This window comes from Labeo rohita, unplaced genomic scaffold, assembly GCF_022985175.1.
Source record: "Labeo rohita strain BAU-BD-2019 unplaced genomic scaffold, IGBB_LRoh.1.0 scaffold_133, whole genome shotgun sequence".
Lineage (NCBI taxonomy): Eukaryota > Metazoa > Chordata > Actinopteri > Cypriniformes > Cyprinidae > Labeo > Labeo rohita.
The window spans coordinates 7,328-33,693 of record NW_026127483.1 but is presented as its reverse complement, the minus strand read 5'-3'; the positions used below and the strand labels follow the sequence as shown (position 1 = coordinate 33,693).

Genomic DNA, 26,366 nt, shown 5'->3' with positions numbered 1-26,366 from the left:
TTTGTCTTAGAGCAACTTTGATTAACTTTTTTGATCCACTTCAAATGTTTACTGTAACCTTAATCTAACCAACTATATAAAGGAACACATTACACCATATGTACACTTCAGGTACTAAAATGTTCTCTTAAGATGTAAGCAAGCACTTGAAATGAAACACTACTTTGATATTTTCAAAATTACTAAAAAAAAAAAAAAGACATCTAGAATCACAGACCTCAAGAATCTGTATATGAACCTCAACAATGGTGACAATCAACAAAATATTCTCATCATCACAAAGCGAGCTTTTTGTTGATTGTCCCCATTGTTGAGATTCTTGATGTTTGTGTGAGTCAAAAAGCCACCATGCAAAATGCTTTCTATACATTGATATATATATATATATATATATAAAATGGTAACACTTATGATGTAATCAATGAATCAGGGTATTACATGATGGCTAAATTACCATCAATGAGTAACTAGCTTTCCACTCATAATTTTCACTATAAAAATATGCTTTTGAAAGACAATTACAGCAACCAGAGTAGAACTGAGAATATAAAGTCAGAAGCAGAACTAAAGCAAATGCTTATCTCCACAGTGGTGACTTCAAACTTTGTACCATATGTACCATTTAGGTATTAATATGCATCTTTAAGAAACTAAAATGCACTCGTAAGATGTAAATAAGGGACAAAGGTATGTCTGTTAAAAAGGAACCGCCCCAGTAGCAGTAGCCCTTCCCTGGTGACATATTCCACCACTCATTTGTGTTAGTATTTCTTGTGGTACTTTTCCCTTGCAATAAAGAATTAATTATGTTTACACTCCTGTTACACACCTGTTATTATGTTCGTGTTCACAAAGAATCTTCACTAATCCACATTTATCTAATGTAGAAATCAAATAAATCCAAGCTAAAGAGCTATTTCTGAGGACAGCTCTGTTTGTTCAACTGCCTGTCATATACTGTGTGGGAACGCCTCGTTTTCAGAGCCATACGTCTGTGTTCTTCACTCAAAAGCTGACATAAAATAAGAGAAGAACAGACTTAGCCATGGCCATGCCATCTACCAGGAAATCGAACGCACCAGGTAATCAGGAGTTTATGGATATTATTACATTTGTCATGTTATGGGTCAATAGCTTCATGTGTTGAAGGATTTGGAAATTGATAATTTCCTTGTCAGTCTGCAGGTTAAGACAATGTGTATTACTACAGGCTTGTTTTCTTTGGACATCATTCTGTTTGGTAAGTTTGTAAAACATGTTAAAGCAGATGTTAAAATAACGATTAAATAACAAAGCCTGACATAACAACAAAGCTGTGTGGAATTCAACTAGACCACAAAATGCAGAATTTAAATATAAGTACAAATCTGTGTAACTGCTGTAAAGTAGAATTAATAGGTTTTAGCAGGAATCAGTGAATTTGTATGTTTGATATTTACGCTTGTGCTGTTTGAAGCATTTGAGATTTTGTTTTTGTTTTTTCCTCAACTCAGCTTTGATTTTTTTTTTTTTTTTTCTGAATAAACTGGCGTGTTAAACAGGCAGCATACAAGAGAATAGAAGCGCAATAGTTTTGACTAAAAATATGTTCAATGTCCACATTAAATAACATTATATATATGTTTAAAATTATACATGTAGGACAAGTAAATGTTTTATAAGAGCAGTAACAATGCACTCTTAACAAGAATGCGTTGAAAATAACACAACTTTAGTCATGTTGTCTCAACTGCGGAAAGATGTTAATAGTCCACTGACCTTAATCTAATGCTCCTGCTTGCGTTGCTTTTGGGTTGGGTTGGGTCTGGCTATGTGATCACATATAGTTTGGAGGAGAATAATGTTCCTTACAGCATGCTGCTATACATGTCATCCATCTCCAACTAATCATTATTTTTATTTTTGCTTTTGTGATGGCTTTCAGCTTTCTCTTTAGCAAATTGTATAGTTATGTGGTGTATTGAGATATGTCCCAGCACCCAAAATATCAAAACACTTCAATGCAGCCTCCACACACTTCACTCATGGGTTGAGCTTTACAAAGGCTTACAAATCTATATAACTTTTGTAGTATTATCCTGTGTACCTACAATAAACATTAATCATTTGCACATAGAAATAAATGGAATTTGGTGTGAATGATATCCTGGTCCTCTCTCAGGCTCTATGGGCAATGAATGGTGAGATCCACATAAAACAATTCCAGCCCATCAGACATAAACCAGTTCCTCGAAGTAACAATTCATCCATAATATCCGCGTCTGACATGGGAATCAGTGATGAGGAGTGGGAAAGACTACAGAAGGCTCTGGACTGGCCTATTCCAGATCAAATTGCTTATCTGAATCAGAGCACAAGTCCAGTCCACTCTTCTTTCTCTGTTGTGGGACTCAAAGAGAGTTACAAAGTGGGAGAAAAGATTTCTGTTACTATCACAGCCAGAGACCACAACAAGAACCTGAAACGATATGGAGGAGATTTTTTCAAAGCAAAACTTTTCAATTCAGAGCTAAAGGTGTGTTTATTTTATGATATATTATTTTTAAGATACATAAAAAAAAATTAACCTAAATATATATATATATATATATATATATATATATATATATATATATATATTTTTTTTTTTTTTTTTTTCGCAAAATTTCTTTAAAGGGGTCATCGGATGCTAAGTTCACTTTTTCACATTGATTGAACATTAATGTGTGTTGGCAGTGTATGTACAAATCTACCCTATAATGATAAAAATCCATGCAGTGGTTTTTAATTAATCTGTAAAAATATTATCCCCTTTTTCAAATCAAGCCATTCTCAGATGCCTGTCGGTGTGCCGTCACACCCACAGAGGCCGCTTTCACAATAGTTGATTGACATGAGCTCTTACCTTAGACCAGCTGTCACAGTCCAGTAACTTTCTATGTTTTGATGCCAGAGCAGGGATGTAAGTTAGACAAGAATATCTCAGATTGAGCGATTAAGGTGTTGTGTTGCTCAATGTAATAATGAACATAGTGGTCGTCATTTACTCCCGACATCTGAGCCACTGAAGATGCAGTAGATTACGTTTGTTTGTGAATGGAATGCGCCTCCTGATCTACATATATCCGTCTATGTTCGCGCAAATCATTCATGATCCAGCTTCACTTACAGCAGAAGTGAGTATAAGCGTTTTTTTTATGAATCTTTGCGATCACCTTTCCTTATAACGTGGTAGTTAGGAAGTTTAGTGGCTAAATGCGGCTAATGTAAACAAGACCATCTTTCCACGGAGAGAAGAGAGGGGCGGGGTGAGCAGAGCTCATTTGCATTTAAAGGAACAACCCCTTAGAATGAGATGATTTTTGCAGAGCTCATTTTGGCAAGGTAAAAAGGGTGTTGTTTTATGAAAACATTGAGAATTTTTAATCAAAGTATATTAGAGACTTTTAATTAAGACCCTAAAGAATCATATCAACTTGTGGAAAATGGGCATCCGATGACCCCTTTAACAACAGACTTATGCAGTTTTCTGCACTAAACTTATTCTTTTCTGTTCTTGAAGGCGAGTGTGTATGGGGAGGTTGTGGATCATCGTGATGGGACTTACTCTGTTGATTTCCTTCTGCCCTGGGAAGGTCAAGCACGAGTTTTTGTACGTCTTGAGCACTCCAGTGAGGTTGTGCAGATTCTTAAAAAATACAGGGACTCTTCATTCCCACGCAGCCACTTTAATGGCTACTTTGAATCAGGACCCAGTAAAACCAGGATCCGTGAAGTAGTAGAATGTAATCTTAAGTGGGGTGCAGATGGAGGTTGGAAGAAAGGCAACTGCTGCTGTGAGTATAAGGATGTAAGAACAGGGACGGTGTGGCAGTGTGAGAGACCGAAGACACTTTCCTGTGACAAACTGGTTCATCATTCAGGTGGACGTTTGGAAAACCCATTAAATTTTTTTGAGCAGCAGCTTTTTGCAAAGTAATGATTCAAAATGAATTTCAGAATAATTGTGGAACTGTAAAACAAACAAAAAATGTGCATAATGTCTCTCTCTCTCTCTCTCTCTCTCTCCACAGAAAATTAACAAATGTTGCTATTAGTGGAGACGAAAACATCATAAATGTCCTTCCCAGCACTGCAGCCATTGGTATGTTTACATAATGGTCTCTGTACATTTTGACCATCTCATTTCCTGTTTGGAAAATAAATAAATAAATAAATAATTTCAAAGAAATGGAATAAATACATTTGTATGAAAAAAAAAAAAAAAATGCAACCATGGCTCCCTTAGAAGGAAACATGACACTGCTTTTTCTAGCGGTCACTATGGGGAATGCCTTTAGCATGACCAGTGTCTGAAACAAATGTCTAAACATGGCAATAACTTTGGCCGGCGACAGCACTACCGGTATGACCACAGTATAAAGAGGCACAGAGAGAACACATCATCCTCTTCTTCATCTGAAGTGTGTGTCTGAGGCATAGCAAGAAAAGACGATGCAGTGTCTCATTCCCTTCTTAGGGAACTGTGATTGCATGTGTAACCTAAGATGTTCCCTTATGAGGGAACTTGAACTGTGTCCTCTAGTGGTCGCTATGAGGAATGCAGCCAATCACCAAGGTAAGCACTAAGTACCAGCTCTATTAGCCATCAAAGCCATAGAAGTTGTCCCTTGGATGCTTCAAAGACTGTCAGTGACAATATCCCCTTTGGCCAAGTACTAATTTTGTACTTAATATACTAAAAATTATTCTTTAGTACTTAATTATAAAGATAAAGTTAAGATCATCTACACATACTCAACTGTGCTATTTTTGTACACTTTAATATGTACTAAAATGTGTTCTATCTATGTATTAAAAAATGCATTTAGTTACCACTGTAGTACACTTGAACCCATCTTTCATACACTAGTGCACTCAAGTGTACCACATGTGGTAATTAAAAACATTTTTTTAAAAAAAAAGGATCCTCACATAAGTCCCTGATTTATTCAGATGTTGCAGGATAATATGAAGTCTCATGTTTACTGCATCATCCACAGACCTGTTTGCTTGGTAAGCAAACTGCAGGGGGTCCAGTGATATTCTTCAGATAAGCCAAATAAGCAAGTTTTTCAAACAACTTCATGACAACAGATGTTAGCGCCACAGGGGTGTAGTCATTAAGTCCTACATACAGGTAACATACAGGGTAGTATAATTCTTAGTAGGGAAATAGGTCATATATTACATTTATGTATGGGTTTCTTTAGTTTCTTTCCAAAACATATACAAACCACATATCAGAGGGCAGATTTAATCTAAAATCAAATGTAATTTCAAAATAATTCACCTAGCTACAAAAAATTCCATCTGCTTGTTTCTTTTCTTTAGGCACAGTGGAGAAATGCAGGTCTGGCCTGACAACACCGGTTCCTGCAGGATTTTATTTGAAAGATGTCTGGAAGTCTTTTGTATGCAACAGTCAAAATTTCAGTCCTGCACAAATGAGAAATTGCCTTAAAAACAAGATTGTCTACTTGATGGGAGATTCTACCACGAGGCAGTGGTTTGAGTACTTAGGAAAAAAAGTTCCAGGCAAGTAGACTGGCACTGGATGACAACACCAAAAACTGGTGCACAGGCAAACTTGCAAAATGTTGTTACAAAAATTGTTTGTAAAGGTAAAGTTGGTTAAGAAAAAGCTCATGCAGATTTTGTTCACAGACCCTACTTTAATATTTTGTATCTAATGCAATGACACTGAGACCTGAATATAAATCAGTGCAGGTACAGTTCACCCAGAAATGAGAATTTGCTCATCATTACTTCCACTCTTGGTGTTCCAAAGCTGTATAACTTTCTAAAGCTACGATTATAATATTAGTTTCATGAATCTTTATTAGGCATAAAAAGATTGGACCTCCACACTCATCCTGGAGGAGGCCCCCTGATGGCTGTGGAGTTGGAAAATAACATCATTATTCACTGGAGGGTACATGGTGTTCCTTTGCGATTTGGTAGAGTTATGCCTATTACTGACCTGCATTACATCAGCAATGATATTGATGAAATAGCCGGTGGGCCTCATGCAGTCATTGTCTTCACATATTGTGCTCAACTGGTTTTTCACCCAATAACATTTTACGTGTTTGAAGTGGCCAAAATTCGCCAGTCCGTTATTGCACTGCTGAGCCGTGCTCCAGATACCACCATCATCATCAAGTCTGGAAACACTGCAGGACGAAAGGTATCTTTGCTCACTTTCCAATCTTACTTTGTTTTCAACAAGAAAATATGGTACTTGTTATGGTATTTGTTGTACATGAAAGTCTACAGTGTTGGGGAAACTTATTTTTTAAAGTAATGTAAAGTAAAACTAGGAAAGGAAAGGAAGGATAGGATAGGATAGGATAGGATAGGATAGGATAGGATGTGACGTGTGGCGACTCATACTCTGAATTTGTGCTCTGCATTTAACACATCCAAGTGAGCACACACCATGAACACACACACAGCCAATGCTGCAGTGTCCAGGGAGCAGCTGGGGGTTTGGTGCCTTGCTCAAGGGACTCAAACCCACATCCTTCGGGTTAGAAGTCAGACTCTCTAACCATTAGGCCACAGCTGCCCCCAATAAAGTGTTACTCCATAAAAAAAATGGACCAAATTGGGGTTACTTTTTGTTTGTTTGTTTTGTTTTGTTTATATATACTCAGTATATAACTGTCATTTATTTTCATGGTATATTATAGGTATATACACTTGGCAATAATGCTCTTTCTAATTATGATGTTTTTTTTTTGTTTGTTTATTGTTTGTTTTTACAGAGTATTTTTCAAAGTGATTGGCACGTGTTGCAGTTGAACACAGTGATGAGGGAGATGTTCAGTGATATTGATGGAGTCATCTTTTTAGATGTCTGGCAAATGACTTCCTGTCACTATCTACTTGAAAACATTCACCCAGGACCTGTTATCATTGCTAATGAAGTCGACATGTTGCTCTCATATGTTTGTCCTAGCTGAGGCCTATTCAAGTTGATTTGGTTCCATACAGCAAATGGGAAACTAACCATGTTGGGGGATGGCTAACTGTCTAACTCTCTGCCATGCTACAATATTATCTAACTTTATTAACCACTGTCAGTACAAAAATTAAAGTATACAGTATAAAGCTTACAGATTTTTTTTTTTTTTTTTTTTTTTTTCATTTTTGGACTGATATTCTAAATAACTTATAATAGGCTGTAATGAAAATTTATATGACATAGACCTACATACACATTATATATGTCATATCAAATGTTTAGAATTATGTTATGTAAAATAAGTTTCAGTGTACATATGGATTTAACTTCTACATTTCTAGTCAGCATGTTTGAAACTGTACTGGTCAGTTTCAAACATGTTAATTAGAAATGTAGTAGCTAAATCCATTTACCTTTGTCCTCTATTTTCCAAAGGTAAAAAAAAAAAAATAAATAAATAATAATAATAATAATAATAATAATAATAATAATAATAATAAAATCTTCCTGGTTTACTGACATTTATAACATCTGATCTGAACATTAGTTAGAACTATACAATAAGTAAATCCACTTTACCAGCTAATTATCGTTTTATGATTTTATAGTTTTCGAAGGTTTAAAATTACAGATCTACTTTTATTTTAAGCTGCAGTCTGTAATTTTTTTTTTTTTTTTTTTTTTTGATTAAAAATGATCCAAAATCAATTTTTGAGCAGGTACCTAACCAGCCAGTGTTCAAAACTATAAACATAATAATAATAATACTATGCATGGTTTCATGTGATATGAGCTAGGAGATGATTTAATCAGCAGTGGTTTATTTGATTTTGATTCATTTTATTATTTATTTGGTTTATTGTAATGCTTTTTATTCTCTCAGTTGGTTAGAACAAAAGTAGGAGAGATGTTACTGTTCAGATAACAATATCTGGTAAAAAAAAATTCTTATTTGGGTCATACTTCCAAGTCAGAAAATCTGTGATTCCTGAGTACAGTAGTCACACCAGTTCGGTGACTGACAGTCACACATACATTTATAACATTAGATTAATTCACGCAATGCCGATACACAAACCACGTAAAATTCTACAAATAACTGCCATTCCAGGTTTCAAACAGAGATGGCGATAAAGAGGCAAAACTTACAGACTGCAGCTTTATTTAACCCTCATGTACTGTTCCGGGTCAATTTGACCCGTTTTGATTTTCAAGCTGTCGGAAATATCAGTTAACTTGTGTTTTTTTTTTCTTGAAGTTTTGTGACTTTTCCTCATTTAAAGTCATGAACATGCATGCAAAGTTTCAACACGCTAAAGTGTTGTGAAATGTACATACAGAAATTTTTATACGTTTGTTATGTTCACGGGTCAATTTGACCCGCATAGGAAGCCATTCAAAAGCAACTGTACAGACGCAAAATAACAAATTCCTTTGCTGTATGTCAGAGCTCCTTAACTCTAGTCATGAAGCACCTTCGAGTGCCAGCATCTTGATGAGTTTAACAACTTTTCAATTTCAAAGTTTGTGAAAACAAAACTGTTTAGCCTTTTATAACTGTAATTCCCACTTTTTGTTGATAGACATAAAAATGACTTTTCCAGCTAAAATTGTTATAAATCTTGAATACTTTGGAGCACAAACTTAAGATTGGTATCTTTTTAAAGGTGAAATATCACAAATTATTGTAGAAGCAAAAAAAAAAAGTTATAAAAGTAAATTTATTAAAAGTTATAGAAGTTTAAATTTATAAAAATGTAAAATATAAAAATATATATTTTTTATATTTTATATAAAATATACATTTTACAAAACATGTTTACCTCCAAATCTTCAATTAAATCAAAGCCAGTCATCTGAACAAGTTTTTTTGCCAAATTTGAGGTTGATATCTCCAAAAATTAATGTTTAAGTAAGATTTTGTCGATGTAGTACCAAACTTTTCCACTAGATGATATAGAGAGACTATTGAATTCCAATTATTTTTTAAGTGTTCTGAACTATATATTTTCATAATTTTCTAAATATTTATGAAGTAGACATCCTATTCAGAAATAGTTTGGGCAGTAACTTTAATATTTGATTTGAGTTCAATCTCCAAAACACGTATATAATACAAATACAATAAGAGTCCGTTTGCCACTATATCACAAATAGAGAATCTATCGCTATTTATCTATTGCTCTGTCATTTTTTTTGAAAAACAGTCACCAAATATGAAAACTAGAGTCCGCAACCTTTCAAATGATATATAGTTTGTCATAATTACTTTAGGTTTAGATCAAGATATTGTCATCAAAATATGTGTAATCACAAACATCCCATTTTTGTAATCTTTATAAATAAAATTCCCTTTTTCAAATCAGCTCATTCTTAGCTTTTTGGCTGTGTGATGTCACACAGACCAAGGTCACTCCCACGATAGTTGATTGACACACATGTCTTACCTTAGACCTGCCCTGAGTGAGATGTGAACAGTCCGACTTTGACCACCATTGTTTCGACTTTGTTTTTCATAGGAGTCGTCATTTACTCCCGACATCTGAACCTCTAAAGACACAGAGGATACTTCAGTTTTTGAAAGGAATGCATCAATCCCAATCTACCTAAATGCGTCTATGTTTACGTGAATCATTTGTAATCCAACTTTACCTACCGAAGAACTAAGTATAAGTGTTTTTTTTTTTATGAACTCTTTGCAAATCACCTTACCTAATAAGCATTTAAAGGAACATGCAACAAAATGGATTGCTGTGTGCAGAACTGATTCTAAGTAAAAGGGCGTTGTTTTACGTTACAATTGAGACATTTTAACCAGAGCATGTTGTACACATGGTCACAAGCAGGTAGTGCAAAGATCACACAAAGAACTGCATCTTCACTGGGACAGACACATAAAATGTATGCTGTTTTCATATAGAAACAACCAGTATAGAGAATAGTAGATTAACTGTTTTGTTTGTACAGAGAATCTTGAAACCTATTGCTGTTTTTTTTTTTTTTTTTTTTTTTTTTTTTTTTTTTTTTCATTCTGAAGTACTGAATGAATGACATAAGACAGTAAACTGTTGCATTATAGAGCTTTATTTTCTGCCCTGAAAACATGAACAATGAGACTAAAGGCTGAAACAACTTAACACACATACATGAAGTAAACAAACTGTATTACACAAAATGTAAATGAAAAACACTATTTCTCTCAATTCGTGATATTCCATGATTGTTTTCACAAATTACTTCACACAGGTCTTCAACTTATCCTCCATCATTTTAGCAATTCAGTGATCTATTACTCTAACTTAAATTTTAAATTTGGCATTGTGTTTGTGTTTTGTTTTTTTCCTCAGGAAGTTATAAAGGTCATCATTTGTAAGTCACTTTGGTCACTTGGGACACTCGCTGATTTGTGTCCCAAATAATATAGCCTTTTCTTGTCAAGTTAAAAAACAAAACAAAAGTTTAAAAATATTTAGATCTTTTTGTTTGTTTGTTTTTTTTTTTTTTTTCACTGCGTTCCTTACAGATTCTGTGGCTGTGTTTGAGATGTTGCATAATTTGCAGAATTACGTGTGGAATGGTAGTATCAATTCATAATATAATTTTATCAGCACCTAAATAAAATAATTCTCATATCACTTCAGTAACACATTAAACTTGGCATTGTGTACAGAAACTTTTGGCTCTTTTGACAATCATTTGTAAGTCACTCTGGATAAAACTAATTGTTAAATTAATTTCTGTAAATCAAGACACTACTGTCAATCATTCAGAGCTCCACCCACAAAGAGACAGAAAAAGGCTGTAAAATGTTTTGCCACGTGTCCCAAACACTACAGCCTAACACACTGAAAGAAAGAAAGAAAGAAAGTAAATTAATACATTAATAAATAACAGATTTCCAATTTCTGGTCAGTAAAATGTCTTGGATTACTTGATCTTGACCAGTAAATTATATTGTCTGCACAATGTACTTAGTCAATAGACATTTGATATTCAAGACAATGAGTGAAAACACTTACTGTTGTATTCTCATACACAGGTTCACTCATCTCAATATCACAAGGTCTGGAACTATTCATCTTTGCATTAAAGAAAAAAAAAAAAAGAATAGAGAGTAAATTGAATATAAATTGACCAGTGTATGACAGCTATTAGGTCACTTATAACTACATTAGTGTTTACATGAACAGACTATAACAACAACTTACTGTTACATTCCCATACAAAGGTTCAGTCGATTCAACATCAGATGCTGTACATTTGTCATGATCAGGTGTGGAATGATTCATCTTTGACATTTAAGAAATAGAGACAAAAAGTAGAGACAAAATATATAACTAATGCTTACAAATTCAATATATAAAGTCACAACTGCTTTTAGACTTTTAGTCTCTTAGTATAGTTCATTTACTGATGAGACTATTGATTACTAAACACATTTTTCTCACCTGAGTTTCGAGTGTGTTTTTTCTCTTCTTTATTCTGCTTCTCCTTAAACACAATGAATATGTTACCCAAAACAGTATATAATTAATATGTTGTTTTAGAACAATATTGGACTATGGTCTATTTCTACTATGGGATAAAATGATAAAAAAAAAAAAATCTACAAAATCAATATTTGTAGAAAATTACCCTAGATTTTTCTTTTTACTGAGGGTTATAAATGAGGTTGAATACCTGCAACCAAATACTACACACATCTTACCAAATCAGCAACAATGTGATGATAACTGCAACTCCACAAACCACTCCAATGGATATGTACAATATCACCAGACGTTCTACAATAGACACAGAAGAGTAAAACATCAGAAGAGATTCATTTGCTTAACTTCAGAAAGAGCCAGCTGAGGATTGATTCTCCTTAAACCAGCTGAAGTTTAGAGCAGGTGGGTTTGAATCACTGCTGCAGATCAGAGTCACTGAATCACCTTCCACTGTTTCACCAGATCCAGTTATGGACACTGAGCCATTCCCGGGAGGATCTAAAATAAATAAATACAAATCATTAACAATCATATTAAATTTGACATCACAGATGCTTAGAAGATTTAATGTCACAGTTAATGAACCATCATAGAAGCACACATGATGTTTAAGGTCACAGCATGAGAGTATTTTTCTTCATGTTGTTTTCTGCACTTGTATTCTCCACTGTGATCAGAGCTGATCTTTGAGATGCTGTAGATTCTTCCAGATCCTACAAACATTTCTCCTTTTAACCAACTGATTTCTGCAGGTGGGTTTGAATCACTGCTGCAGATCAGAGTCACTGAATCTCCCTCCACTATTTCACCAGATGGACTGATGGACACTGAGATGCTCATGCAATGTAAAGTTCCAAACAAACTCAAATAAACGAATAAATCTGTACTCACCTGTGACATTGAGATAAACAGCAGGAGAGATGTAAGTGTGTCCATGTAGAGCACAGCTATATCTGCCTGCATCCTCTCTTCTGACTGACTGCAGCAGGAGTTCATTGTTTCTGTCTCTTCTCTCAGTTAATGGCTGTGAGTTTCTGTACCAGATGAATGTTGCTCTGTCAGTCAGAGTGCAGCTGCTTTTACATGTCAGAGTGACATTACCTCCTTCTGTCACTCTCTCAGGAGACTCCACCTGAAGATCTGAACACAACACACACATTATATCTAGTGCTGCTGTCACACACTCATTATTATTCAACATAATGCACAGAAGAAGAGTGAAACCTCATGAAAGTCACCTGTGACAGTAAGACTCACTCCTGGTTTACCAAGCCATTTGCCAACAGGTTTATCAGTGATGAATCTGAAATAGTACATGTGTGAATCTTTCTGTGTCACATTATTCAGTCTGATGGTGCAGTTCTGCTGTTTATCTCCCAGATACTGAAGCCTCTGACTGTATTCAGGATCCTCAGACAGATCTGGATGCTCTTTACCAACTCTTACAAGGTTTTTGGTCCAGAACACTTTATTGATCTGATATCCAGTAGGGTATTTATAAGTGCAGTTCATTATCACTGATGAGTTTATTAGTGCACAGATGTTTGAATGACTGTAACTCACACCCCAATCAGCACTAGAAACCCCTGAAACACAAAATTCATACTGAACAAATGGGTATCCACTTAAAGAAAAAAAAGAAAAATATATATATAGTGTTTCTAAATTGTTGTAGTGACTCACTGTGAATCATGAGCAGGAAGATCAGAGGAAGAGGAGGAGCCATTTTGACTGACATCACCATAGCAACACCTACAACAAATGTAGTGTTAGTTCTTTGAAGAGTCTTTTAAACTCTCACTGTACCTTTTTAGTAAGCATGTAGATATTAGATTGTTGACTGTTTAGATGCCAGTGTTTATTGAGGTCGTTTGTACACTGTTAAAAATAAGTCATTTTACTTACAGTATTTTACCTTTTTTACATTATACGATGAAATACCTGTTGTTTTACAGATATTTTCTGCATTTTAAAGTTCCACCATTAAATTTACAGATAATTCCTTGTATTTTGATATTACATACATTTTCTGTTTTTTAAAAGGAAATTTTCCATATTTTCACAGAGTAATGTGTAATTTAACATAAAATGTCATGTAATAATTACAGATTATTCCTGTAAAAATAAGAAAAAATTGAACCACATATCATTTAGTCAAAGTGTTTTTATTACCATCATAAGACCTTAATTATGTGAAGGTTAATGTGAGGTTTTAAGGTCAAATAATAGTATTTGTACATACAGTAACCTACATGTACTGTTAATTGTTTTAAAATACTTTTACTACTCTTTTAACCTTGTCTTGCAAATATATGCTCATTTTAATCAAATTTGGTGTTGTTTTCTGTCATGGTAGTTTTAAAAAGTGAGTGTACGCACAATCTGCTCATGAATGCAGATTCAAATTTGCCGCTAGTTTAGCTCTGGCCACGACGATTGGCTGAGTTGTTTCTGTATTGGACAACAAGGATGTAACGGCGCGCGGGAATGATTTGAATTTATTTCAGTCCATTCATTCGGAAATGTGTGAGAAAATAACGCGCTCTTTCTTCAGTGAGTCTGTTTCACCAACTACAACAAATTCGGACAATACTACAGCAGACATCATGACAACCACTGAGCTAAGTCTTTCATACAACATTTAAAAGATAGTTTTATAGTGTAGCTGCGCATTTACCGTGGTCAAGTGAGCCGCCATCTGGATTCGCTGCACGTCTATTAGTAGAATTACGGTACGGAGACACGAAGCGCCCAAAAACGCTGACGAACATCTATATTTCAGCGGTTAAAATTTAAATGTGCTAAAAAAAAACAGGGGGAAAGTACTTACAAAACGTGTATATACGTTTTGTAAGTACTTTTCCCCTGTTTTTTTAGCACATTTAAATTTTAACCGCTGAAATATAGATGTTTTAACCGCTGAATATATATATATATATATATATTCATTATAGAAGATACAATTATATTACTTTCGAGTACATTATACTGTGAAGTTTTCTGAAAAAATAAAGTTTGTTAAAATACATTCTAACACTGAATGTTTGCTCCTTTTTTTTCTACATGCATTATTAAAATTTATTCAGAGTTACCATGAACATTTCAATAAATTCTTTTTCTGAACAACCATGTCTCTATCTGTGTTCACAATGTTTTAGTGTAGAATTTGTACAGAAAATGAATGGCAGTCTGTCACAATGCATTATATAGCATATATATATATATATATATATTGTTATATTCTCTTATATATCCTTTAAAGATGTCGATGCCGATTACCTTGTGGGCAACACGCCGACATACAGTGCCGATGTGCTCCGGGCGTCTTGGGTTCAAATCCTGACTCTGGGCCTTTCCTGATCCCACCCCCATGTCGCTTCTTGTCATTTCAGATGTGTCCTTTCATAATAATAACAACGATAAAAGGCAAAATGTCTTTTATCATTTATCAAAAAAAAAAAAGTCTTTAGACTTAATAGGAAAATTGTAGAATTTGACAGAAAATGAAAAGCAAATCTTGGTAACACTTTACAATGTGTGTACAAAAATGTGCATTAATTCATGCTTAATTAATGCACAGATAATCACGAGTTAATGTATAATTCATGATGAACTAAAGCATTTATTAATGATTCCTTTATCAGCAACAAATGAACATTCTGTATGATTCATAGATTAAGTAATCATTCAATTGTTATTAGTTAAATGTGTCACAATGTGTTAATTTCCTTTATCACTTATTTTATTAACTAATGATGTAAATTCATTTGTTAATTACCACAGTGTTCAAAGCTATGTACTTCAACTTCCAGTTGTCTGCTTTAAACACTCATTAGCTAGTGATTCGCAAATATATCATTATATTGTGACTTTACTTGTTGAGGCACATGACTAACTAACTAATTGTAAATCCATAACCACAATGACATATTACTTAACAATTAGTTAATAGTTCTGTGCCTCAACAAGTAAAGTCATAACCAGTGTTGGGGAGTAACTAGTTACATGTAACGGAATTACGTAATTTAATTACAAAATAAATGTAATTGTAATTAGTTACAGTTACTGAGAAAAAATATGTAATTAAATTACAGTTACTTTTGAAAAATGCCAGTGATTACAAAGGAGATTACGTCTAAATTTTTTCACGCACCCACCGCCACTTACAGATTTAATTGACTTCTTTTATAAATTACATTGATTGCTCTAAAATGAGACACCAATGTTTCAGGAGTTTAGGACACACAATAGGACACATGCTTATTCAGTAACTGTTTTATTTCCTATTTGGGTTTATGCATAAATTTTAGCTTTGAGTTTGGTTAGCTAATAAAATATTAAAGCTTAATTCAATATTATGTAGACAATTTCTTAATTCTGTCATCCTGGTATCGTGGACTTGCTCTATTGTTTTATACAAACGCAGCTGTTGCAATTTATTTATTTATTTATTTATTTATTTATTGTACATTGTAATGGATTATAAGATAACTAACAAACTAGTACTACTACTTAATTATTTATGTGGTCAAATGTTGTGTAAGAAAACTAGTATGACTGCACTGTATCCCTAAAATGTCTAGTTTGAACTTGCTGTTTGCAAGCAACTGATTTCTTCATGAAAGATTTGCATTCAAATATTTCAACTCAGATCAGTGTTTTGTGTCTAATAAGTTCTAAATAATCTACCAAGCAGCTGTGTAATAAGTGAGATAAAGTACATTCAGCCAGTTGTTATCGCAAAATAAAGATGTATATTATCCCTTACTTATTATAATCTTAATTCAAGTGATAAAGGATTTTGAAAGTCTGACAGTAATCAGTGTTGAGTGCTGTTGTAAGGTTCACTCTGTCTGGTTTAAATGTTTCAAAATGATAAACAGTTGAAAATATTAGTAATTTAGAAAAGTAATCAAAAAGTAATTAAAAGTAATAAGTTACATTACTTTAATAAAGTAATTGAAAAGTTACACTACTTATTACATTTTAAATCAAGTAACTTGTAATCTGTAACCTATTACATTTCCAAAGTAACCTTCCCAACACTGGTCATAACATAATAATATCTTTGCAAATCATTAGTGGTAATGATGACATTAATTTACACTATTAGTTAAAATAAGTGATAAGGGAATTAATACATTATGACACATTTAACTAATAACAATTTATTGATTACTTAATCTATGAATCATATGATTTGTTGGACTCACTTAAAATAAGACTGTCAAGTGGTTCCACGCAACATTGAGTAATTTGTACAAGTAACAATTTAGTTGTTTGAACAAAAAGAAAATCAAGTAAAGCTGACGTAATTTCTTCAAGTAAATCCAAATCATGATGATGCAAATTCCAATGACTGTATTAGTCAGGTTTCTTTCAGCATTCACAAAGTCCTAAAAGGCATGAAATCAGTAAAGCTGTTCAGTAATTTTCATTACACCAACACATGCAGATTGCAAATTTAACATCACTTAGCAATACATCCAGTAAAAGCAAAGATTCTGAGAATTATGTATCCACAGACCTTAGTCGGGTCATATTAATTTCAGACAGGAATAAATTAGGCTGTAAGTAATAGGTTACAGTGCATTCAATGAATTGTACTGTTGTTTAACAACATGCATTTTCAAGCTGAAAACAAAAAAAAAAAAAAAAAACACAAACTCCATGCATTTAGATTACATAGTTTCATTATAAACAAATCAATTAAACTTAATGTGATTCAAATGCATCAGTCTTACGTGAATGAAACAAAGTTGATGTAATATTTCCCAGTGTTAAACAAACCCTGCTCAGTGTTCATGTGTTTCCACACTACAGAGTGTTCAAGTAGCATTGACACAGTGTTGGAGTTAAGGAGATCATTATGTCATGATTGACCAATAATGATGAACACCTGCTGTTTACAAGCAGAATCACAGAAGGAATTCCTTTAAAGATTTAAAGATTTCCTTTTTTCTTTAAAGAGAAACGCAAGAAGCCAAAGATAAAATGAACTTAAATAAATGAAGACATTAAATCTCTGTGTAACGGGTTTTATTTTTAGAATCTTGTGGTGACGCACTAAGGGCAGGACACACCTACTGGCGTCGGCACGTAGTTTTATTGCGTACAGCTGTGCAGCTCATTACTGGGAGCGCGTGGATATTCAGCATCTTAAAAGGTGTCCGTGTGAGTATTGTGTGCGACTTCTTGAGTGCATGTTAAGCCCCGTGGTCGGAGACCGTTTTCTTTAATTTCTTGTTTGCCTTCTCCGGGTGAGTTGTCTGCCTTTAGTCTTTTTCGTTAGTTTTAAGTGATAGTCTAAAGAATGCCTTTATCATTAGGAAAGTGTGTGTGTGTGTGTGTGTGTGTGTGTGTGTGTGTGTGTGTGTGTGTGTGTGTGTGTGTGTGTGTGTGTGTGTGTGTGTGTGTGTGTGTGTGTGTGTGTGTGTGTGTGTGTGTGTGTATGTGTGTGTATGTGTGTGTGTAGTGACGAGTGCCGTTTGCAAAGTCTGCTCTAGCCTATGAAATCCACCTAGGAGGTAAGAAGTTTGTCTGTGGGTTTTAAAGAAGGGTTCGGTTTTTGTTTTTTTTAATCTTTCATTTGTCCTATATTTGCATTTTAGGTGCGGCCTGAATGTGCTAGCTGTTGTTTCATATCCCGTATTTGTGGCTGCTCTTTAAATTTGTCTCATCTACCGCTGTCCTTGGCTGTGTTTATTCATCGTGGGCATTTCATTGAATGTTACGATGTCACTACTTTTGTGCGCAGCTGACGGCGTTGCTGTCACCATTTTGATCCTGATCTAACATTTATAGGTATTCAATTCAATTCAGTTGATCATTACGCTGTTTTGTGAAGTTATCTCTTATGTGATGTTTAGTTTGTTTCCCCTGAAAGTATCTTGGTCTGTGTGTGTATATCCACAGGTGAACGGATGAGCTGTAATATTGACGCTGAATTGAAGGGGAGTTTGTATTGATTTGTATTGGTTTGATTTGTCACTTCTTTAATCATCTTTATACACTGATTTGTGGAGTGTCCCCTATATTCTGGTGTTCGTTATTGCGGTCTCTTTGTGACTGTGGGTATTTAATTGGTAATTGTGATGAGACCATTTTAAGGTGTGTGGGTTTTTTTTTTTTTTTTTTTTTTTTTTTTTTTTTTTTTTTTTTTTTTTTATAATATTGAGTATACCATGGTGTGAATTAATAAATGTGTATCTTTTTGTAAGTCACGTCTCTGTCTTGAATCAAAAACGAACCAGCAGGGTCCTTCATATCGTTGTAACTTTTGTGCTAATCAACAAGTGTTTCTTTATGTGTTCCTGGGTAATGACCTAGGTGGCGTAGTCGGGTTTTATTTCAATATCCTATAGCCAAGGGTTACATCTGATTAAACAACTCCTCAAAGAACTGTTTTATTTGACCTTACCGTCATGGCGATCAGGGTTTACTTTAGTTGGGCTCTTGACCTTTATTTTTTTTTTCATTTTATTTTATTATTATTTTTTTTTTTTTTGTTGTTGTTGTTGTTGTTGTTGTTGGCTGTGTTACGTGTGTGTGTGTATAAAACACATTTGTTACAACAAAAAAAGCCAAGAAAGGAAATCTGGTTAAGTGTTCTTGGTTAATTATTATTGGTGGTGTAACCATTTTCTAGTAGCCTGATTCACCGATTTCATGATTTTTATAATAGCTGTACGGATGTGCATTTTATGCACTAAACCTTAAAATCTCATGAAACTAATAGACAAATCACTGAAAAGATCAGTGAATCAGCTACTGGATGATGGGGATTACACCATCAATAATAAATAACCAAGAACATTTTAATCAGGCTTTTTTTTTTTTTTTTTTTTTTTTTTTTTTTTTTTCAGCTTGAAAATGCATGTTGTTAAACAACAGTACAATTCATTGAATGCACTGTAACCTATTACTTGCAGCCTAATTTATTCCTATCTGAAATTAATATGACCAGACAAGGTCTGTGGATACATGATTCTTTTTTTACATGATTTTTTTTTTTTTTGTTCAAACAACTAAATTGTTACTTGTACAAATTACTCAATGTTGCGTGGAACCACTTGACAGTCTTATTTTAAGTGAGTCCAACAAATAATATGATTCATAGATTAAGTAATCAATAAATTGTTATTAGTTAAATGTGTCATAATGTATTAATTCCCTTATCACTTATTTTAACTAATAGTGTAAATTAATGTCATCATTACCACTAATGATTTGCAAAGATATTATGTTATGACTTTACTTGTTGAGGCACAGAACTATTAACTAATTGTTAAGTAATATGTCATTGTGGTAATAATATAATGATACATTTGCAAATCACTAGCTAATGAGTGTTTAAAGCAGACAACTGGAAGTTGAAGTACATAGCTTTGAACACTGTGGTAATTAACAAATAAATTTACATCTTTAGTTAAAATAAGCGATAAAGGAAATTAATACATTGACACATTTAACTTATATTTTACATATATTGTAAAAAATTCAATTTGGTGTAAAGCTGCTTTGCAACGATATGTATCTGGAAAAAAGGGCTGTACACATAAATTTAAATTTGAATTGAATTGACTAATAACAATTGAATGATTACCTAATCTATGAATCATACAGAATGTTCATTTGTTGCTGATGAAGGAATCATTAATAAATGCTTTAGTTCATCATGAATTATACATTAACTTGTGATTGTCTGTGCATTAATTAAGCATGAATTAATGCACATTTTTGTACACACATTGCAAAGTGTTACCAAGATTTGCTTTTCATTTTCTGTCAAATTCTACAATTTTCCTGTTAACTCTAAAGACTTTTTTTTGATAAATGATAAAAGACATTTTGCCTTTTATCGTTGTTATTATTATGAAAGGACACATCAGAAATGACAAGAAGCGACATGGGGGTGGGATCAGGAAAGGCCCCGAGTCAGGATTTGAACCCAAGACGCCCGGAGCGCATCGGCACTGTATGTCGGCGTGTTGCCCACAAGGCAATCGGCATCGACATCTTTAAAGGATATATAAGAGAATATAACAATATATATATATATATATGCTATATAATGCATTGTGACAGACTGCCATTCATTTTCTGTACAAATTCTACACTAAAACATTGTGAACACAGATAGAGACATGGTTGTTCAGAAAAAGAATTTATTGAAATGTTCATGGTAACTCTGAATAAATTTTAATAATGCATGTAGAAAAAAAGGAGCAAACATTCAGTGTTAGAATGTATTTTAACAAACTTTATTTTTTCAGAAAACTTCACAGTATAATGTACTCGAAAGTAATATAATTGTATCTTCTATAATGAACAATATATATGTACATTCTGTAAGTACTTTTTTCCCTGTTTTTTATTTTTATTTAAATTTTAACTGCTGAAATATAGATGTTCATCAGCGTTTTTGCCCGCTTCATGTCTCCGTACCGTAATTCCACTAATAGACGTGCAGAAAATCCAGATGGCGGCTCACTTGACCGCGGTTAAATGCGGGACATTTTGAAATGCTGGACGCGACTAACGTTACCTAAGTTATATCAAAAACGTTTTTAGAGCGAATTCAGTAGGCTGTTCACTTTATTGATTATGAATATGAACGCAGCGTGATAACGTTAAATCGCAAGGTAGGCGCTTTCCCCCTTTCATATTCTCCTGTACATATATATTTTTTTAAAAGTACCCAGAATTTGGTCCTCCATTGTCACTAATGTGTTAAGCGTTTTGCAATGGTTTTCTATGGGAAAACGCTCAATCTAACTTGCAATTAAAAAGCTTTGCATTCACATTCTGGGCGCATTTGCTTGCCTAACGTTACATCTATATTATGCACGTGTAAGTGGATATTTTAGTGTTATAAGAAATAATAATTGTTATAATCTTTGTGCTCTGATTAGGAATGAAACGCACATCTTGAGGCCTGAGGCTGAGTAAACTGTCATTACATATGGGATCGTTGAAAACCTCATCCATCCTTGACAGTTACACTGCTACTGTAGGTGCATATATGATGCAGCGAAGTCAAAGTAAGTAATATAAATTTACTTTCTATAAATTGAGCTACAGTCACATGGTGGACCAAAACATCACTGTTAACCTTTCCTGCTCAGCTTCCAGATCATTGTCTCAGTGGAGTATGGGCTGTAATGTATGAATGAAATACAAAGTATTAAATTATTATTATTATTATTTGTTTCAGGTCGTGTGGAAAGACTGTGGAGATCTACAGCAGATATGGCAATTCAGGTGTGGAACTTTGGTTATTATTATTATTATTAAATCTGTAATCAGCATAAACATTTTTTTTCATGGCATACAATAATACAACAAATTCTGTATTTTCTTTTAGTGCAGCTGTTTGTTTCTTTCTTTTTTAAATGGTTCTTTGTGCGTAATTTTCAGTTTCTATGTCGTAAGGGGTGAATAAATTAACCATTAGTGTAATTAAAATCAGTGTAAAACGGCTGTATGAAAAGATGTCTGTGAATTTTATTGTTTGACAATCATTGTCATTTTATGCAGAAGCAAAAGTTTAGTTAAACCCTAGTGCTTTGTTTCATTATCTGGATCCGTATGTGTTACCTTTATGCTTTATACATTACATTTTTGAATAATCAGAATGTTGGTATACCCACTTAGATGCATTTTATGCCTCAACAGATCTTGGAGTCCAAAAGAGCTTTGCAGAAGACATCTTGGAATGCATGGGGGTGAGTAAAACAAGACAATTTTCAACTATGGGTAGGGCTGGGTATCGTTTTTTGATACTTTTTAGGCACTCTTTTTTTTTTTTTAACCACAATTTGGTATTTACTCAGAACTATTGAGTATCAAAAAATGTCTTGTTTAAAGTATTAAATGTCAGAATGCTTTATGTGCCAAAGCATTCTGCATTTGGCACATTTGCCAAATCAAGTGCTGGTCATTGGCTGTGGTGAGGCTTCAAGGGCTTTAAAATTCAGGAACCAGTATCAAAATCAAGGTATCGTTATTAATATTGAACATTTTTGAATGTTTACATTAATTTTTGGGTTAACTAGGACCATTAAAACATGTCATTTGGGCCTAGAGTTAAAAATAATTCAGGTCTGTCATTCAGAAACATGACATTTCAAATTACTGCTATTGTAGTGACACACATCTCTCCCTTTCATTCCAGCTGGATTTTCTGATGGTTGCTACTCGCATCTCTGCCTCCTGAACAGAAATGCTTTGCTGAATGTTGAATGACCATCAACTCAACCTTGCCAAGACAGAACTGCTCATGTTTTCAGCCAGACCAGCCTTGGTGTTACAGTGGACACATATGAACTTCATTGACCACATCGCAGTGGCCCGATCCTGCAGATTTGCCCTTATGGGGCATGCAACAGAACTCCTTGTCCAAGCTCTTATTCTCTCTAGACAGGACTACTGTACTGCTCTCTTAGCAGACCTTCCAACATGTCCTACCAAGCCTATGCAATGAATCCAGCATATGGAACCGAGTGCAGTCATTAATGAGTTGAAGAGAGTGCACATCACACAAATCATCACTTTGCACTGGTTGCCAGTAGCCATTCACATCACATCCCAAAGAGGTACAAATTCACTTTCACAAACCTTTACTTTGACTGTTTGTCGCTGTTGTAATAAACTGCCTAACTCTGCCCATTTTCAAGAAATGGCAAAAAAATTCATTTTTTTGTTTTTCATGAATGCATGACCAATTAGAGGGATAGTCCACCTAAAAATCAAAATGAGCCTATGATTTCCTCACCCTCAATCCATTGTATGTGTACATGACTTTCTTCTTTCAGACAAACACAATCGGAGTTATATCAATAAACATCCTGGCTCTTTTAGGCTTTAAATTGGCAGTGAATGTCTGCTATGAGTTTGAAGCTCAAAGTGCATCCATCCATCATAAACATACTCAACATGGCTCCGGTGGATTAATAAAGGCCTTCTGAAGCGAAGCATATTTTACACCTTATAAAGTAAAATAACTAATGTTCAGGTCAAACAGCCATACAGAGTCAACTTAAACATAACTTGCATGATGTAGGATTGTAGCTTAGCATGTCATTTCGTAGCATTTTGCCGGGAGCAAGTTTTTTTTTTTTTTTTTTTTTTTTTTTTTTTTTACTTTAAAAAGTGTAAAATATGCTTCGCTTTAGAAGGCCTTTGTTAACCCCCTGGAACTATGTAGAGTACGTTTATGAAGGATGGATGCACTTTTGAGCTTCAAACTCATGGCAGCCATTTTCTGTAATTTAACGGAATATCTCTGGAATCCCTGCTGCCAGTCTTTTTACCCTTTTTTACAAGTTTTTTTTTTTTTTTTTTACAGTGTAGCCAGTGCAAATTGAACTCCATAAAGCTTTACTGAACTTTATTTATGACATATTAAAAACCCACATCTAATCACCAGAAAAAAATTTCAGAAGTTTTAACCACAACTGTATTTATTCACTGAGCTGGAAGATCATTTAAAAATATTTAAATTAACACAATTTTATCTAGGGTGTGGTAATTTATTTATTTATTTATTGACCATTTAGATGTCTTTCTAGCCAGTACAAATCAAAATACATCCACACTAACAGCTATAGACTAAGATCATCTTGTTTCTTAAACTACAGAATAAACCCAGTGGTGACACCAGCATCTAAAACACAAACACACACACAACACACACACACATATGTTGTGTTTTTACGTTTTATGGGGACATTCCATAGGCATAATGGTTTTTATACTGTACAAACCATTTTTTCTATCGCCCTACACCTAAACCTAGCCCTCACAGAAGACTTTCTTCTTCCTTTTTTTACTTTCTTAAAAAAAATAAAAAAATAAACACATGGTCATAATTTACTGGTATTGCTATCCTTGTGTAACATACCAGGTACACACACATACATGCAATAAAATAAAATAAAATAAAATAAAGCAGCTTACACAACATATGATGGTTAAACTATGAAATAGGTGATTGCTGCCAACATACAAAACCCCTTCTGAAATTTTTAACCTAGTTACTGGGGACTTCCACATGTGACAACTAGCCCCGGTCGAGCACATCAAAAAATATCTGATGATAAATCAGTCTACAGAATGATTATAAAATCAAGTTCTTACCCGTTTCTCCAGCACTCATGACCAGTGACAGCACTACAAATGATCAGGAAGAAACCAGTAAGACTTTTTTTTTTTTCTTTTTTTTTATGCAGTCAACGCCTTACATTTTAGCAGGTCAACAGCAGGATGATGTGCCTCTACATACACAGAAGAAGTGTTTTCACAGAGATAACATCAGATTAAAAACAAGAAGTCAAACTTCAACTAAGAAACTTTAAGACAGTCTGTAGAGAAGCTCTGAACGTTTTCAGTCTTATATGTATATTTATCTGTGCCTGGGAAATTAAGGGGAAAAATGCTTATTTTGCATTTGATAAAGTTTGGCTAATTTAGTAATAAATGCTTTAAACATGCCCATGAATTAATACTCTGGCCTTGCATCACTTCTCTGTCATTGGTTATCTTGTTTAAACTCTGTGAGCTGAGAAAACAAGATGTGTCCAAACTCACAGCAGAGTGTTGTTGGCTGTGTGATCATGTGACTAATGAGAAACAGACAGACGAGTGCTGACGTCACAGACCTGTTGCTCTGACGTTTGTAGAAAGGCAGATTTTGCTGATATTGTTGAACTGTGAATGTAGGGGTGCGTGGGGCACAAACTAATGCAGGGTTAATTGTAACACACGTGGTTTAAATATTTCCACACATGCAAGTGTAACCAAATTTACAGTATTTACTAGTTGCCATGGCAACACTATACAGAGAAAAAATTGTGCCAAAATTCAGAAGCCTTTTGATAATATCGCTGAATATTTATTTTACCATAGTAAAAGTAAATTTTTGGCTGAGGTAAATTTTTCTTCTCAGTTTTTAGTATTCATTTAAAATTATTATTTTAATCACCAATCTGTTGTTTATCAGTTTAGACAGTTTATTAATGCTTGGCAAGTCAGCAGAAGACAGTTGTGAATCTGAAATGTGAATCTTTCTGTCACATGATTCAGTCTGATGGTGCAATACTGCTGTTTATCTCTATTTATTTTTATGTAACACTGTAATATTTTAAAGGACAATTGTTAGTAAACATCTACTGTAACTATTACAGTTAATTTACTGTCTTTTTTGATGCTGGTGTTTACTGAGGTTAAGAGGTTTTTTTTTTTTTTTTTTTTTTTTTATGACTGGTTTCTGTGCGGGTAAACTAGTTAAGCACAGAAGCCTTTAACTTCCTCTTTCTGGCCAGTGCAAATCAAACTCCATCTGCAGCTGCTGACCAAGATAGTTTTATGGTTTAAGCTACAGAATAAACCACATGTCACACCAACATCCAAAAAACAACATAGCCCTCACAACAAGTTTACAGTATTGTATTAAAAACCACATCTAATCACCAAATAAAGATTGTAAATGTCAACCACAACTGTGTTTACTTAACATTTTATCTATTTTCATGTATGCACTTGACATTTGCTTTCATCCAAAGTGACTCACATTGCATTTTTATCTGCATTCCATGGAAATTGAACCCGTGACCTTTGTTGCAAGCACTGTGCTCTACTATTTTAGCTAAAGGAATACTTAAAAAAAAAAATAGATCAAATAGTACATATAGTACAATAGTTCCTGTTACATGTATATACTGGGGCTAATTGTTCCACTTTTACTCCAGTGAAAGTGTTATTGTAATTGTAACTACACAGAGATATTTAATGATAATCAGTCTACAAAAATGATTATAAAATCATGTTCTTACCTGTTTCACCAACATTCATTACCAGTGACAGCACTACAAATGATCAAAATGCAT

General features: G+C 33.9%; 2 protein-coding genes across 6 annotated transcripts in view; one reads left to right on the top strand and one right to left on the bottom strand.

Annotated features, from left to right (window-relative positions):
• LOC127158076 (NXPE family member 3-like) overlaps positions 1-7,158 on the top strand; it is a 62,683-nt gene extending 55,525 nt beyond the window's left edge. For 2 of the 5 annotated variants that reach the window (XM_051101222.1, XM_051101223.1), the window contains exons 2-8: positions 1,179-1,240; positions 2,162-2,515; positions 3,542-3,954; positions 4,053-4,123; positions 5,353-5,556; positions 5,865-6,208; positions 6,789-7,158. In XM_051101222.1, the coding sequence (XP_050957179.1) occupies positions 1,179-1,240; positions 2,162-2,515; positions 3,542-3,954; positions 4,053-4,123; positions 5,353-5,556; positions 5,865-6,208; positions 6,789-6,986 (1,646 nt within the window). In that variant the 3' untranslated portion in view covers positions 6,987-7,158. Of the gene's footprint in view, positions 1-914; positions 1,083-1,178; positions 1,241-2,161; positions 2,516-3,541; positions 3,955-4,052; positions 4,124-5,352; positions 5,557-5,864; positions 6,209-6,788 lie in introns of those variants that run through there. The other 3 variants (XM_051101220.1, XM_051101221.1, XM_051101219.1) reach the window with 3 other exon arrangements.
• Positions 7,159-10,032: 2,874 nt separating this feature from the next.
• Positions 10,033-24,651, bottom strand: LOC127158082 (contactin-5). The gene is made up of 10 exons (XM_051101237.1): positions 24,619-24,651; positions 13,162-13,230; positions 12,717-13,064; positions 12,370-12,618; positions 11,923-11,976; positions 11,697-11,772; positions 11,437-11,479; positions 11,197-11,277; positions 11,008-11,067; positions 10,033-10,833 (listed from the first exon to the last, which is right to left on the bottom strand). The coding sequence occupies exons 1-10, from the start codon at positions 24,635-24,637 to the stop codon at positions 10,819-10,821; spliced, it is 1,014 nt and encodes a 337-aa protein (XP_050957194.1). The 5' UTR covers positions 24,638-24,651; the 3' UTR covers positions 10,033-10,818.
• Positions 24,652-26,366: the final 1,715 nt, after the last annotated feature.